Source organism: Phycodurus eques, chromosome 4 (genome assembly GCF_024500275.1).
Source record: "Phycodurus eques isolate BA_2022a chromosome 4, UOR_Pequ_1.1, whole genome shotgun sequence".
Classification (NCBI taxonomy): domain Eukaryota; kingdom Metazoa; phylum Chordata; class Actinopteri; order Syngnathiformes; family Syngnathidae; genus Phycodurus; species Phycodurus eques.
Window position 1 is genome coordinate 1,913,804 of NC_084528.1, and position 15,553 is coordinate 1,929,356.

The 15,553-nt window shown below is 48.0% G+C and overlaps 1 protein-coding gene across 1 annotated transcript in view; it reads right to left on the minus strand.

Moving 5' to 3' along the window:
* Positions 1-207: 207 nt before the first annotated feature.
* enpp2 (ectonucleotide pyrophosphatase/phosphodiesterase 2) overlaps positions 208-15,553 on the minus strand; it is a 297,302-nt gene continuing 281,956 nt past the window's right edge. The window contains exon 25 of the mRNA XM_061673612.1: positions 208-525. Within this exon, the coding sequence (XP_061529596.1) occupies positions 355-525 (171 nt within the window). The 3' untranslated portion in view covers positions 208-354. The remainder of the gene's footprint in view (positions 526-15,553) is intronic.

The following is a 15,553-nucleotide window of genomic DNA, read 5'->3' on the forward strand; positions in this document are numbered from 1 at the left end:
CATTGGGCCAGCGTGGCAGATTAGGGCCTATTCCTTCTCCGTGGCAGTACAACATATATATATATATATATATATATATATATATATATATATATATATATATATATATATATATATATATATATATATATATATATATATACACAAATATATATATATATATATATATATATATATATATATAAACAGACCCATTTTCTTCCCTACTAGCTGACTTTTATAATTTATGACAAATTTAGTAGCTAAGTGGTATGAAAAAGATGTGAATCAAAGTCACTGTGCAGTTCCATAGGATATCTACATCCAAGTCAGTGTGATCAAAATGTTCAAATCCAGCAAAGTATAATGTAAAATTTAGATCTCACTCTCATAGGTTTGCATATACGTTTTCAGTGAGAGGATTTCAGGATAACTGCGCGTGGTTCTACGATACAAGTCCAGACCTGTCAGGATTTCAACATCTCTGACGCGGGCTGTGTGGATCTTCATCAGGTCCTCCACCCAGTTAAACTCCTCATCTGAGCTCTGCAAGGGATCATTGAGAAGCAAGTATTAGTGTTGGGTTTCCCTCCTTTTCCTGTAATTTAACCTCTGGACTGAATCTCAGTAAAAAAAAATTTTTTTTTTCGTGAAGGCCTGCCACACACATAAAGAGAATCAGGCTTTTTTTTGTCCCGATTTGTCCCTTCACAACCAAGGACAACAAATACCAGATTATTTTATGTTTTATAAGATTATCCTAGGCACGGTGGCCGACTGGTTAGAGCGTCAGCCTCACAGTTCTGAGGACCAGGGTTCAATCCCTGGCCCCGCCTGTGTGGAGTTTGCATGTTCTCCCCGTGCCTGCGTGGGTTTTCTCCGGGCACTCCGGTTTCCTCCCACATCCCAAAAACATGCATTAAATGGAGACTCTAAATTGCCCGTAGGTGTGACTGTGAGTGTGAATGGTTGTTTGTTTGTTTGTGCCCTGTGACTGGCTGGCAACCAGTTCAGGGTGTACCCCGCCTCCTGCCTGATGATAGCTGGGATAGGCTCCAGCGCGCCCGCGACCCTAGTGAGGAGAAGCGGCTCAGAAAATGGATGGATGGATGGAAGATTATCCTAGAACAGGGGTGTCAAACTCCTTTTAGTTCGCGGGGCACATTCACCCCAATTTGATCCCAAGCGGGCCAGACCAGTATATCTGTGCCCTAATAAGCTATAATTAATGAAAATTTAATTTTTTACCATTTTTTTGGGTCCCCATAATTGCAACTACATTTGAGAAAATATTCACATGTATTGAATATCTTGTTGCAAATCTTGTTTCAAATCATATGAGCAATCTCAAATGTCCATCCATCCATTTTCTGTACTGCTTCTCCTCACGAGGGTCGAGGGCGTGCTGGAGCCTATTCCAGCAATCTTCTGGTGAGAGGCGGGGTACACCCTGAACTGGTCGCCAGCCAATCGCTGGGCACATATAAACAAACAACCTTTCGTACTCACATTCACACCTATGGGCAATTTAGAGTTTTCAATCAACCGAACAAACATTGGTAGAAGGAGGCGCAATGAGCGTGCAATGACATTGCATAGAGCTGGTGGTTCTTGTTCTCGTTATTTAAACCCAGATATGCACCAATCTGTACTTTTAGTAGACCACAAGTTTGACTCAGGTGCGTGGAACACAATTTAGGCAGGCTGGTCGATCTCCTGAATGTTTGGCCGGTCTGGTCCGCATGGGGATCAGGTGGATTTGGCGGAAAAAAGAGGAAGGAAAAAAGAAAAATAACAAGGAAAGGAATTCCAAGGTAGTGCGCCCGGAGCCCGGGTGTCGCTGTTCGCAAGACATTCAAATTTGCAGAAATACAATCACTAGTGGCGCTGTTGTGATGGTAAGACTGGGAACGTTCATGCAAAGTTATTAAAATATCATACATCATTCAAATTCGGTGCACATTGTGATGAGTTTCCCTGAAGTTGCAGTAGATTTCCACCGCCTGTGGGTGTCACTCGTGCTCCATCCATTGTCCCAGACAGAAGGAACAAATGGCCCTGTGGAACCACCGACCAGCGGGTTTCTCACCTTCTTGGTCATCAAGTCACCAAGTCCCAAAAAAAGAAGTCTGTTGGTGAGACTCTTCAGGCTGGCTGGGGGTGAAAGTTAATTAACTTAGCGTCCGAGTGAGAAACCACTGTCCGTGTCTCAGCTTCGATGAGCTCCTTCGGACTGGCTGATAATTCATTTAGCATCCGTGTGAGAAGCTAAGTTTCCCGTGCTTCTCCTTTGATAAATGGACTAGGCCTCCAAGCTTCTCCAGCTTGGAGGCCTCTCACCTGCCATCTACCAATGGATGTACAGCTTCCTGATGGGCACGACACAGCAGGTGAGGCTGGGGATCACCACATCCAGACACACCATCAGCACCGCGTCGCCCCAAGAATGTATCCTCTCTCTGCTGCTCTTCTCTCTCTCTTGACTGCACCTCAACGCACCCAGCTGCTAAATTCCTGAATTTTGCAGGCGACACCACCATAATCGGCCTCATCAAAGATGGTGACGAGTCTGCGTATCGACAGGAAGTGGAACAGCTGGAGCTTTGGTGCGGCCAACACAACCTGGAGCTGAACACGCTCAAGACTGTAGAGATTATCATGGACTGCAGGAGGCATCCTTTGCCACCGCTGCCTCTCACGCTGTCCAAGTGCGCAGTGTCAACTGTCAAAACCTTCAAGTTCCTGGGAATTACAGTCGCTCAGGACCTGAAGTGGGAGACCAGTATCAACTGCATCCTAAAAAAGGCCCAGCAGAGGATGTACTTCATGCGGCTTCTAAGGAAGCACGGCCTGCCACAGGAGCTGTTGAGGCAGTTCTACACAGCAGTCATGGAATCAGTCCTGTGTTTGTCCATCACAGTCTGGATTGGTGCTGCCGCAAAAAAAAATGACAAACTCTGACTGCAACGGACAATCAGGCCTGCCGGAAAAATCGTCGGTACGCCCCTACCCACCCTCAAGGACTTGCACGCTGCCAGAACTAAGACAAGAGCATGCAAAATCCTCTTCGACCTTTCACATCCTGGTCAACACCTCTTCCAGGCCCTTCCCTCAGGTAGGCGCTGTCGATCAATGCAAACTAAAACCAGCAGACATTCCAACAGCTTCATCCCTCTTGCCATTAAATTGCTAGAGGCTATGTGTTTACTTTCAAAATAGATAATAGGCTTGGGCCCTTATGAAAACAATTGTTGAGGCAACGACAATCCTCTTCATGGGATGATGCATCAAAGATCACCTTTATTTCATGGTTGCTTTGTTTTCTCGGAGTACTGTGTGATGAGACATGTAGTACTTCACATTGCATACACCTGTGCTTTCTTGTGGTACGTCTTCCGCAATGTTCTGTTGTGTCATGAGCTGTGCCCTGCAGTACCTTTGCTGGAGCCTGGGTGGATCCTCTCACCCTCTCGGCCGCACACCTGTCATCAATCAGCCCTCATCATCACCTGCATATAAGCCTGCCAGATCCCGGAAACTCTCATATTAGTATTGCAGCTTCTCCAGCGGTAACACGGCTCCCCAGTCTCCAAGTAAGCCTACTCAATTCTTTGTCATCGTTCTGACCTTTGTGTTCTTCCTTGTCGTCAGTGTATCCTCTGTGTCCCTCCTCAAGTGGATCTCTCCCACCTCGTTGTCAAGCCAGCCGCCCGTCCTTGTCACTGCCTACCACGCATTCTCTGCCTCAACAACCTGCCAGTGCATCTCAAGGACCATCCCCATTTCCATTTCAATAAACTGTTCATCACAACCTCTCAGCCTCCGCCGGCTTTTGGGTCCAGTCTCTATCCGATCGTGACAGAATACTATGGACCCAGCAATCCCGGAGGCGCTAAAACATGCACTCGCCACATAGGGCGACAGGAAAAAGTGCTTCAAGAAATCATGGAATCTTAACACTCCCTCACGCAACAAGTCTCCCTCCTTTCTTTGAAAATGCTATCAGACCACGCACCAGTAAATACTCCTGCCGAGCCCGCAGCCTCCGAGCCACCCCTCCTCCCGTACAAAGAAACTCATGTTCCTCAGCCCGAGCTCTATTTCAGGGATCTAAGTGCATGTACCAGTTCCTTCTTAATTGCTCCCAGGGTTTCAATCTTCAACCGTACAGTTATCAGAATCAGAATCAAAATCATCTTTATTTGCCAAGTGTGTCCAAAAAACACACAAGGAATTTGACTCCGGTAGTTGTAGCCGCTGTAGTACGACAACAGACAGTCAATTGACAGAGAACACTTTTGAGACATAAAGACAGTCACTGAGCAATAAAGGGTTGCTAGTTATCTGGTAATGCCGGTACATTATTATTATTATTATTTTTTGATAATTGTGCAAAAAGATGCAGAGTCCTCTAGCACTTAGAGCAGTTCGAAAGACTAATATTGCAATAGTCCGGTGAAATAACCATTGTGCAAAGCGTGTCGAGATTTCAAGTGAGTAGTGCGATAATCTGGGACAATGTTTTGTTGGAGTGGCCACTTGGAAGATCGAACAGGTGGTTAAGGAGGGACAAAAGACTCACGCGATCCCAAGACTGAGCCACTGTTCATACTCGATTCCGCATTCTCTGACGTCCCTCAGTGGGCGCACAACTCCAAACTCAACTGTCATCCCGGCATCACCCGCACCATTCAGTTCACCCAGCAACGCTTCTGGTGGCTCAGCCTCGTTAAAGACACCTGGGAGTTCGTCCAAGCCTGCGCCCTCTGCTCCCGAGGGAAGTCTTCACACCTGCCCCCAGCTGGTCTGCTACATCCCTTGCCTATCCCAAGCCGCCCTTGGTCCCACATCACTACCCCCCACTGAAGATAACTCGATCATTCTCCCTATTATCGATCACTTTTCCAAATATGTCCATTATGTACCCCTCCCCAAACTTCCTTCTGCCTTTGAAACTGCTAACCTCCTTGTCCAACATGTCTTTAAACTCCACGGAATCCCCATCGATATCGTCTATGACCGAGAACCCTAGTTCTCCTCCCTTGACTGGAAGGAATTCTGTAGAGCGGTGGGGGCAGCAGTCAGCTTGTCTTCGGGTTATCCGGCATTACCAGATAACTAGCAACCCTTTATTGTTCAGTGACTGTTTTTTGTCAATGTCTTTATGTCTCAAAAGTGTTCTCTGTCAATTGACTATCTGTTTTCGTACTAGATCAGCTCCAACTACCGTAGACAAATTCCTTGTGTGTTTTTTGGACATACTTGGCAAATAAAGATGATTCTGATCCACAGACCAACGGCCAGACTGAGCGGGCGAATCAGGCCCTAGAATCAGCCCGCCGCTGTGTTGCCGCACGCAGCTCTTATGCAGTGTCACATCCCTCTTGAACCTTTTCTTTAGATATTCCAGTTGTTTTTGGCAATTCTGTAGTTATCTGGAAGTAGCACTCTATCTGATTTCCATGGTAGTGTCACGATTCGATTTTCATTGGACCCAGAAGCAAGCGGAGGCTGAGAGGTGTAGCGTATATGGGTTAAATAATTTTTTAAATTAATTTAGGAGAAAAGAATGAGCTGGAAGCGTCGCTTTTTTATGTGGATAAATTTTAGGAAAAACAACGAGAAACCTTTTTATCAGTCTCGTAATCCGAAGGTTGCTACACTTTAGGAAACTTTGATAAGAGTTCTAGACATCCAGGTTTTTTTTTCTCGAACCCAAACACACACAACAATGCAGGTAGTGAATTTTATGGAAAATTTAATTCACATGGGGAATCTATAGGGAAAGAAAACAGAAAAACACAAAACAAACAAAGTACAGACAAACATTGGCAAAGGAAACTGACTTGTGATGTGACAATGGTAGAATGAGCGTGTAGTGAAGGCATATAGCTGGGGATTCATGTTCTTGTTAAATTAAACCCAAATATGCACTAATCTGTACTTTTAGTAGACTGGACTTGGATTTACATGTCTTGAACACGTTTGAGGCAGGCAGGTCAAGCTTCCGAGTGTTCGGCCGGCCCGGTCTGCACCTGGAACAGGTGGATTTGGCGGAAAGGAAGAAGAGAAAGGAAAAAAGGAGCCCAAAAGGTTCCCAGGCCGGACGGCAGGAGCCCGAGTGTCTCGGCTCGCAAGACGTTCGGAACGGGCGCATTGTGCCCGCTTCCGTTCCCTCGGGGTGAGCTCAGACCTCCAAATAGGGTAGCTTGGAGCGCTTGCAGGATGCTCTGCAGTCGGGGATGCTCCGATGTGTCCTCGTCACCTCGTAGTGAGGTGGGCGTCCTGCCTGGGTCAGTCATCGGCAAGTTGGTCGGGTGAGACGAGAGCTGCCCAGAAAGCATAGCTCCAGCCTTTTTATGGCCGAAGTGAGCCAGAAGGGGGTGGTTTGTCCCCTCCTGCCTTCCTTTCCCTCCACCTTCGGGACCAAAAGGGGAGCTGGACCGCCGAGGAGTGTTAATTTCCCATTTTGGTATTATTTCGTGGTTTAAGACCAGTGGAATAAAATATTAATGATTGGATTCAAGATAAGACAATTTTCCCGCTTTGCATTGTCCCACGCTGATCCTCTTTAATACATGAAATGAATGTTTCAAACGTTATGTGATTGTTGAGAACACTTTTCAATGTGGCATTTGTGTGGTGTGGATTGAAACATTTTATCTGGTTCAGTTGACAACAGATTCGACATCAGACATTCGAGTTTGCAGCAATACAGTCACGAGTGGCGTTGCCTGTGGAGGTCACTGTTGCTCTGTCCAAGTTCCCAACTTGACCGACCAAGTGGCGCGGTACCCCGCAGGTTGGAGACACCTTGGTTGGTGAAATTCTCCGGGCTGGCTGGGGGTGGAAGGGATTTAATTTAGCCTCCTCGTGCAAACTCGGTATCTTTGATCTCCGCTACGAAGCTCCGGGTCCTGGTAATTCAATTAGCGTCGGGATGCCAAAGCAAATGTTTGTGTCTTGCTTCTGTTGATCATGGCTGTTGATTCAATTAGCGTTTGTATGTGATGTGACATCGCGCCACTCCGTGATCGTCTATCTCGGTGGGAAGAGCGAGTCTCACCGGAGACTGGGGTGCTGGGTATCATCTTTTCATGGCGTGTGTGCCACAGAGGTTTGTAGCGAAAGGTTTATTGAAGAGGATATGAAGATGAATCCTTGAGGCATACTGGCGGGTTGTCGAGACAAGAGGTCAACAGGGCGGGGAACATGGAAGGAGCACTGAGGGCAAGGAATAACACGGAAGTCAGAAGTGTTGCGAGGACTGGTGTATCTTACGTGTTAGTCAGAAAGCCGGTGTACCATGGGAGAACGTTAATACTCTGGCAGTGGAGTCTTGGATCTGGTAGGCAGAGTTGAGTGCCGATTGGCAACCGGTGCGCGGCCGAAGTGGTGCTGATTACTGGGATTACCCGGCAGGATCCCGAGTGTCTCGGCTCGCAAGACGTTCGGAACGGGCGCATTGTGCCCGCTTCCGTTCCCTCGGGGTGAGCTCAGACCTCCAAACAGGGTAGCTTGGAGCGCTTGCAGGATGCTCTGCAGTCGGGGATGCTCCGATGTGATGTGTCTGATGTGTGATTACCCAGTAATCCCAGTAATCACTGATTACCCAAGATGGCGCCTACCAGTGTGGTCGCCTCGGTAACGCGCTCTCTAGTATTGTCTTTGTTTTTGTGTTTTTCGTCCGTCTTTGGAGACCTTACACGACTCACTTACACAAGGGGAGACCTGCTAACCATCAAGGAGGCTACTCCGGACTTTCTGTCACCAACTTTCGAATATCCGCTCAGTTTTTTCCCCGAGTTACTCACCGGAGCGGCGTCCGCGGTTTTCGGCGCATGGAGACGGAAGCGGCGCCACAGAGGGAAGCGAGTCGGCATTCAGGTGAAACTCCGCAAGAGAGGACACAGATTGGTGTTCCCGTCGATCCACCTCGCGAATGTACGCTCCCTACCCAACAAAATGGACGAGCTTCATCTTCTGTTAAAGACCAGTAAAGACTTCGGACGTTCCGCGGCCATGTGCTTCAAGGAGACCTGGCTTTGCGACGCTGTACATGATGGCGCTGTCATGCTTCCCGGCTTCAACATTCATCGAGCGGACCGCGACATGGAATCATCGGGGAAAACAAAGGGCGGCGGGAAATGTCTCCATATCAACGAAAAATGGTGTACGGACGTCACGGTGCTCAGCACACACTGCAGCCCGCATTTGGAGTCGCTATTCTTAAACTGTAAACCATTCTACTCGCCACGTGAGTTTGCATCGTTTATACTGGCTGGAGTCTATATTACGCCTCAAGCTAACACGAACGCCGCATTGCTAATGCTCGCCGAACAAGTCAACGAAATTGAAAAAAAACACCCGGACTCACCCCTCATTATTCTAGGGGACTTTAACAAAGCTAAACTCAACCACAAACTCCCGAAATACAAGCAGCACATTGACTGTCCTACCAGGAAAAATAATACTTTAGACCACTGCTACACTACGGTAACAAACGCATACCATGCTATACCTCGTACAGCCCTGGGCTCGTCTGATCACTGCTTAATTCACTTAATACCGACGTACAGGCAAGAACTTAAATGTGCGAAGCCTACAGTGAAAACAGTCAAAAAGTGGACCAATGAAGCCAGATGGAACTTCAAAGCTGTTTAGACTGCACAGACTGGAGTGTCTTTGAAAATTCAGCTGGCAGCCTGGATGAATATACGGACACTGTCACATCCAATATCAGTTTCTGTGAAGAGGTTTGTGTACCAACAAAATCATTTCGCACATTCAACAACAACAAGCCGTGGTTCACTGCTCAACTTAAGCAGCTTCGCCAAGCTAAGGAGAACGCATATCAGAGCGGGGACAGGGCCCTGTATAATCGAGCTATAAACCAGTTTACTAAAGAAATTAATATTGCAAAGAGGATCTATGCAGCAAAGTTGGAAAAACAGTTTAGCGCAAACGACTCTAAATCAGTCTGGCATGCATTCCAATCGCTGACTAATTACAAGCGACGATCCGCCCAAGCTGAGAACAATAGCACACTAGCCAACGACTTGAATACCTTCTACTGCAGATTTGAAAAGGACAGTTTCACACCACACACCCATCTGGCCGCACCCACGACCACAACCACACCTCTGACTTCTGCGTTAACCATCCATGAACAGGATGTGAGACGCATCTTCAAACAACAGAAGATTAAGAAAGCGGCAGGCCCGGACCATGTGTCCCCATCCTGCCTCAAAGTCTGCGTGGACCAGCTCGCTCCAGTCTTCACACAGATCTTCAATAGATCTTTGGAAATGTGCAAAGTTCCATCCTGTTTCAAACGCTCCACCATCATTCCAGTCCCCAAGAAACCTGCAATCTCGGGTCTGAATGACTACAGGCCTGTCGCTTTGACATCTGTGGTCATGAAGTCCTTTGAACGTCTCGTGCTGGACCAAGAGTGTCATAGGTCCCCTGCTGGACCCCCTGCAGTTTGCCTACCAAGCGAACAGGTCTGCGGATGATGCAGTCAACATGGGACTGCACTTCATCCTAGAACACCTCGACAGTGCAGGGACCTACGCGAGGATCCTGTTCGTGGACTTCAGCTCAGCGTTCAACACCATCATCCCTGAACTCCTTTCAACCAAGCTTCTCCAGTTCAGCGTCTCACCTGCCATCTGCCAGTGGATTTACAGCTTTCTGACGGGCAGGACACAGCAGGTCAGGCTGGGGAAGGCCACCTCATCCACACGCAGCATCAGCACTGGGGCGCCCCAAGGTTGTGTCCTCTCTCTGCTGCTCTTCTCTCTCTCCACGAACGACTGCACCTCAGCGAACCCGACTGTCAAACTCCTGAAGTTTGCAGATGACACCACTGTCATCGGCCTCATCATGGACGGTGACGAGTCTGCATATCGACAGGAAGCGGAGCGGCTGGAGCTGTGGTGCGGCCGACACAACCTGGAGCTGAACACGCTCAAGACTGTAGAGATGATCGTGGACTTCAGGAGGCATCCTTCGCCACAGCTGCCCCTCACATTGTCCAGCTGCCTTGTGTCAACCGTCGAGACCTTCAAGTTCCTGGGAATTACAATCTCTCAGGACCTGAAGTGGGCGACCAACATCAACTCCGTCCTCAAAAAGGCCCAGCAGAGGATGTACTTCCTGCGGCTTTTGAGAAAGCACGGCCTGCCACCAGAGCTGCTGAGGCAGTTCTACACAGCGGTCATCGAATCAGTCCTCTGTTCTTCCATCACAGTCTGGTTTGGTGCTGCTACAAAAAAGGACACACAACAGACAATCAAAACTGCTGAAAGGATTGTCGGTACCCCCCTACCCACCATTGAGGACTAGCACGCTGCCAGAACTAAGACAAGGGCGTGCAAAATGCTCTCGGACCCTCGTCTCTCGGACCAGCTCTTCCAGCTCCTTCCCTCAGGTAGGCGCTACCGATCAATGCAAACTAGAACTAGTAGACATTCCAACAGCTTCTTCCCTCTTGCAATCAACTTCTTAAACACCTAACCTACAATTCCATTACAATAAGATGGCAATTTTTTGACTTGAGTTCGTTGTCACATTTCTGTGGGGCCAATTATGTATTACTCGTGCACTCACTGTAGTTGTCTCGCCATGCTGCACTATTTGCATATACTGGCCACTCATGCCAGAGTAGCATCTGCTCCATTTGCACACTGATTGAGGGGTATCTGTAACATTTGCACAACCAACATTGTCCCAGATTATCGCACTTCTCATCACTTTAAATCGCATACACTCCTTGAAGTCTCAGCGCCCTTTGCACAATGGTCATTGCACCGGACTATTGCAATATTAGTCATTCGAACTGCTCTAAGTGCTAGAGGACTCTGCATCTTTTTGGACAATTGTTTTTTGTCAATGTCTTTATGTCTCCAAAGTGTTCTGTAAATTGACTGTCTGTTGTACTAGAGCGTCTCCAACTACCGGAGACAAATTCCTTGTGTGTTTTGGACATACTTGGCAAATAAAGATGATTCTGATTCTGAAAAGAGAGAGAAGGAGAGGGGCGCAAACCGCCACCCAAGCTCTGGCAACAGAACTGGAGGGACAGACCATGACAGTACTCCCCCCTGCAGGCGTCCTACCTGGCTTCCCAGGGTAAGCCGCGTAAAAATCCCTAATCAGGGACTCATCAAGAATCAGTTTGCGGGAGATCCAGGAGAGTTCCTTTGGACCATAGCCTTCACAGTCCACAAGAAACTGGAACCCCCTTCCCCTGGGCCTCACATCAAGGATGTGCGACACAATGAAAGCAGGATGGCCGTCGATAACACGGGGGGCGGAGGGGGCACAGCTGGAGGGCTAAGAGCGCAAGTGGAGACAGGTTTGAGCAGAGAAACATGGAATGTTGGATGGATCTTGATGAATTGCGGGAGTTTTAATTAGTGATCGGGAATGGACCAATAAAGTGTGGAGTGAGTTCGGGGGATTCCGTCTGGAGTGGGAGATCAAGGGAGGAAAGCCAAACTGACCCAGCTTGGACTCAGGCGTAGGAAAGCGACTAAGGTCCCCAAGCTGTTTGTTCCTCTCTGCGGACCAGGTTAAGGCCGCCCTGACGTCTTTCCAAACGGCCTGGACCCTCTTAAGGTGATCCCTTACCGTGGGAACCGCCACCGCCTGCTCCTGTTCCCTAAATAATGGAGGTTAGAAACCGTAGCAGGCCATGAACAGAGACATACCAGTGGCGGAGCTGGTGAGGGAAGTGTGAGCGTTCTCAATCCATTGGAGGAATGAGCTCCAGGAGGTGGGGTTGCGTGCGGCAATGTAGCAAAGGGCCGATTCCCCACTCCGTCTGGCCGTTGGTCTGTGGATGGTATCCCGATGACAAGCTGGCTTCTGCGCCCACCGCTTTACAGAACTCCTTCCAGACAAGGGAGGAGAACTGAAGACCTCGGTCCGAGACGATATCGATGGGGATTCTGTGGAGTTTGAAGACATGTTGGGCAAGGAGGTTAGCAGTTTCAAAGGCAGAGGGTAGCTTGGGGAAGAGAATGTATTGGACGTACTTAGAAAATTTATCGATAATGGTGAAAATGGTTGTTAACTTCAGAGGGGGGGAGGCCGGTAACGAAGTCCAAGGCGCTGTGGGACCAAGGGCGGCTCGGGATAGGTAAGGTGTGCAGCAGACCAGCTGGGGGCAGGTGTGAAGCCTTCCTTCGGGCACAGACGCAGCAGGGTTGGACGAAATCCCGGGTGTCTTTCAACAGGCTCAGCCACCAGAACTGTTGTTGTATAAATTGAATTGTGCGGGTGATACCGGGGTCACAGAAGAAGAAGAAGAAGAATCACCTTTTATTGTCATGAACATGCATGCACACGGAATTTGTTCTCTGCATTTTACCCATCACAGTGAACACATACACATACACGTGTTTATGGAACACACTGGAGCAGGGGGCAGCTGAAGCACCCGGGGAGCATTTCGGGGTATTAGTGTCTTGCTCAAGGACACAACAGCCGTGAGTCCAGGGGATGTTGGCGGATGATCCAGTCAGGGTCTTGAACCTAGGTCCCCCACGGTGGCAGGTGATGATCTTAACCATTGGGCCACGGCTGCTCAATTTTCCACTCACAGGTGAGTTTTGAACTGTCGGCCCACTGGAGAATGTCAGAATGTGCCGAGTCGGGTACGAACAGCTGGTTAGGAGGTCCAGTCTTGGGATCCTCTTGAGCATGTTTGACAATCATCTCGATTTTCCAAGTAGCTGCCGCAACGAAGGAGGAAGGGAGGATGGTTTCGTATTCTGCTGAGCTGGAGGGGGGTGAGAACATGCGAGACAGCGCATCAGGTTTGCTGTTGTGGGATCCAGGACAGAAGGAGAGAAGGTAGAAATGAAATCAGCTCAAGAAGAGGGTCCAGCGAGCTTGTCGGGGGTTAAGGCGGAGGTAGGCAAGGTTCTTGTAATCAGTCCAGATGATAAACGGGTGACGCAGAGCAAGTCGGAGGTGCAGAAGACGAGTGAGATACTGACGGTGCAGTGCCCATGGTGTAAATAATTTGACGGACTCTAACCCCCCTCTCACGTGCTCTTTCCCGTAACCGGTTGTCAAGGCAAATCGATAGTGAAATGAGATCCTTGAGTAAGGAGTGCTCGTCCCAAGCAGCAATCTCATCCTTCAGCTGCTCTGAAAGACCATTCATGAAAATCCCCCATCCCACCCGTAAGTATTTGGAATTCAACTGAATAGAAGGAATGGAACTTGCGCTCTGAGTGAGCGTAAGGAGGCGGTGAGTGGCTTCCCTGCCCTGAACGGGGAGGCTGCGGGCTCGGAAGGTTTTAGTTATGGAAGTGTAGTCAGACTACATTTTTGAAGAAAGGAGGGAGATTTTTTGTGTGAGGAATTGTAAGGATTCCATGATCTCTTGAAGAGCTTTGTCCTTTCGCCCTATGTGGGCGCCTTGGACGGTGAGTGCATGTTTTAACGCCTCCGGGGTTGCTGGGTCCATGGGTGGCAAGAGAATTCTGTCACGATTCGATTTTCACTGGACCCAGAAGCAAGCGGAGGCTGAGAGGTTTGTGGTGAAAGGTTTATTAAAGAGGATATGGAGATGGATCTTTGAGGCATGCTGGCGGTTGTTGAGACAGGGAACGTGCTGCAGGCGGTGGCGTGAGCAGGTGGATGGCTTGGCGGCGTGGTGGAAGAGGTCAACACAGCGGGGAACACAGAAAGAGCACTGAGGACAAGGGAAAACACAGAGGTCAGAAGTGTTGCGAGGACTGGCGTAGTTTACGTGTTGGTCAGAGAGCTGGTGTACCACGGGAGAACGTTAATACTCTGACAGTGGAGTCTTGGATCTGGCAGGCTTAAATGCAGGCAGTAGAATGCCTGCATTGATCTGTTCCTTACAGTATAGTCCTCTGATGTTTCAATTTCTGTTTCCATGACGTTCAGTGACGTTTTGAGGTCCGTTTCATGAATTAGTTTTAACAAATTTTCCTCCTTGATGGATAAGATCTCCAGCAACGTGCTTAAATGATCAACATCCCTTTCTGTTTCACCCATTTATGAATCAACGCGTTGAATAAGTCCTGGGGTAGGACCACTGATTGTACAGATACTCTACTTTAATTTAAATATTTCCGCATCCTTAACGACAATCCTTCTTCAACATCCTCGTTGCAGGTTTGGCTGAGTCTCCATTTGAATTCCACCCCCTCATCATTATGTCCTGGGTTTCTGCACCAAGAAATTGAGTAATTACACACAATAAAGGGAAAAGACGGGATGTCCAGCTTTTCAATATGTGTCTTTTAATTCCAAGTTCTGCAGAACATTGTCATGTTCACTTCACGTCTAATAGCCAGATGATGTATATACTGTATATATGTATGTATATATCAACTTACGTCCTACTTCCGTGCCTGAGGATCATGTGAAATGTAATCATATTAGTGCGAACAAACTAATCTGCATTTGCAGTCTACCATCTGACATCAGTCTCCATATGAATACATATTAGCAAAAATAGAATATTAACTGTGCTAAATTCATTATCCATCCATCCATCCATTTTCTGAGCCGCTTCTCCTCACTAGGGTCGCGGGCGTGCTGGAGCCTATCCCAGCTGTCATCGGGCAGGATGCGGGGTACACCCTGAACTGGTTGCCAGCCAATCGCAAGGCACATACAAACAAACAACCATTCCCACTCACAGTCACACCTATGGGCAATTTAGAGTCTACAATTAATGCATGTTTTTGGGATGTGGGAGAAAACCGGAGTGCCCAGAGAAAACCCACGCAGGTACGGGGAGAACATGCCAACTCCACACAGGCGGGACCGGGGATTGAACCCCGCTCCTCAGAACTGTGAAGCAGACGCTCTAACCAGTCGGCCACCATGCATTTGTTATGGCAAGATGACAAAATATAGTATATTACTCTTATTGTATTATTCCATAGTTCAAAGGTTATTTGTTCTTGTGAGACTTCTTTTTTTTCTTACCTTCTGTCATTCTGTCTCGGCGGTTGTACCAACCTCCCTTTTCTCTCAAGGACAAGATATCTATGAATAGGTCTTTCTTCTTCCCTAATCTCCCTCCCATTTTGGCTTAACTGTTGCTCTTCAGTCTTCTTCAGAGACGGGCAGAGAAGCCGGCACCTGTAAACTCTCTTGACTATTTCTCTCTTTGCAAAGATATTATTAAAACGACAAAAGACAAGATTGTTTCTTGATTTCATATCCAAAACAAACTTGGTGTTAGAAGTGGGATCTCAGGATTGACTGTCAAACCAGGAACCAGACGGAGACAGATCATCCAAGACAAGTAACTGTCTTGCCCTTACCTGAGACATTTGGACAGAGGGACTAGCTGGCCCTTGGACAACTGACTGTCGCTTCGAGATCCACACAGACCTGCATTGTCCTCCAGATAAAGAACTACGGTAAAATAATTTGAACATTTCTGATTTCACACGGTGGAAAGTAATGTACTGTGTTTGAAACAATCTTGTCTTTGTATTAAGTGGTATTGGAAATTGCTATCCCCACATTTCATTGCTAAGGTTGGAGTCCTTAGAGGCCGGGTTAAAAT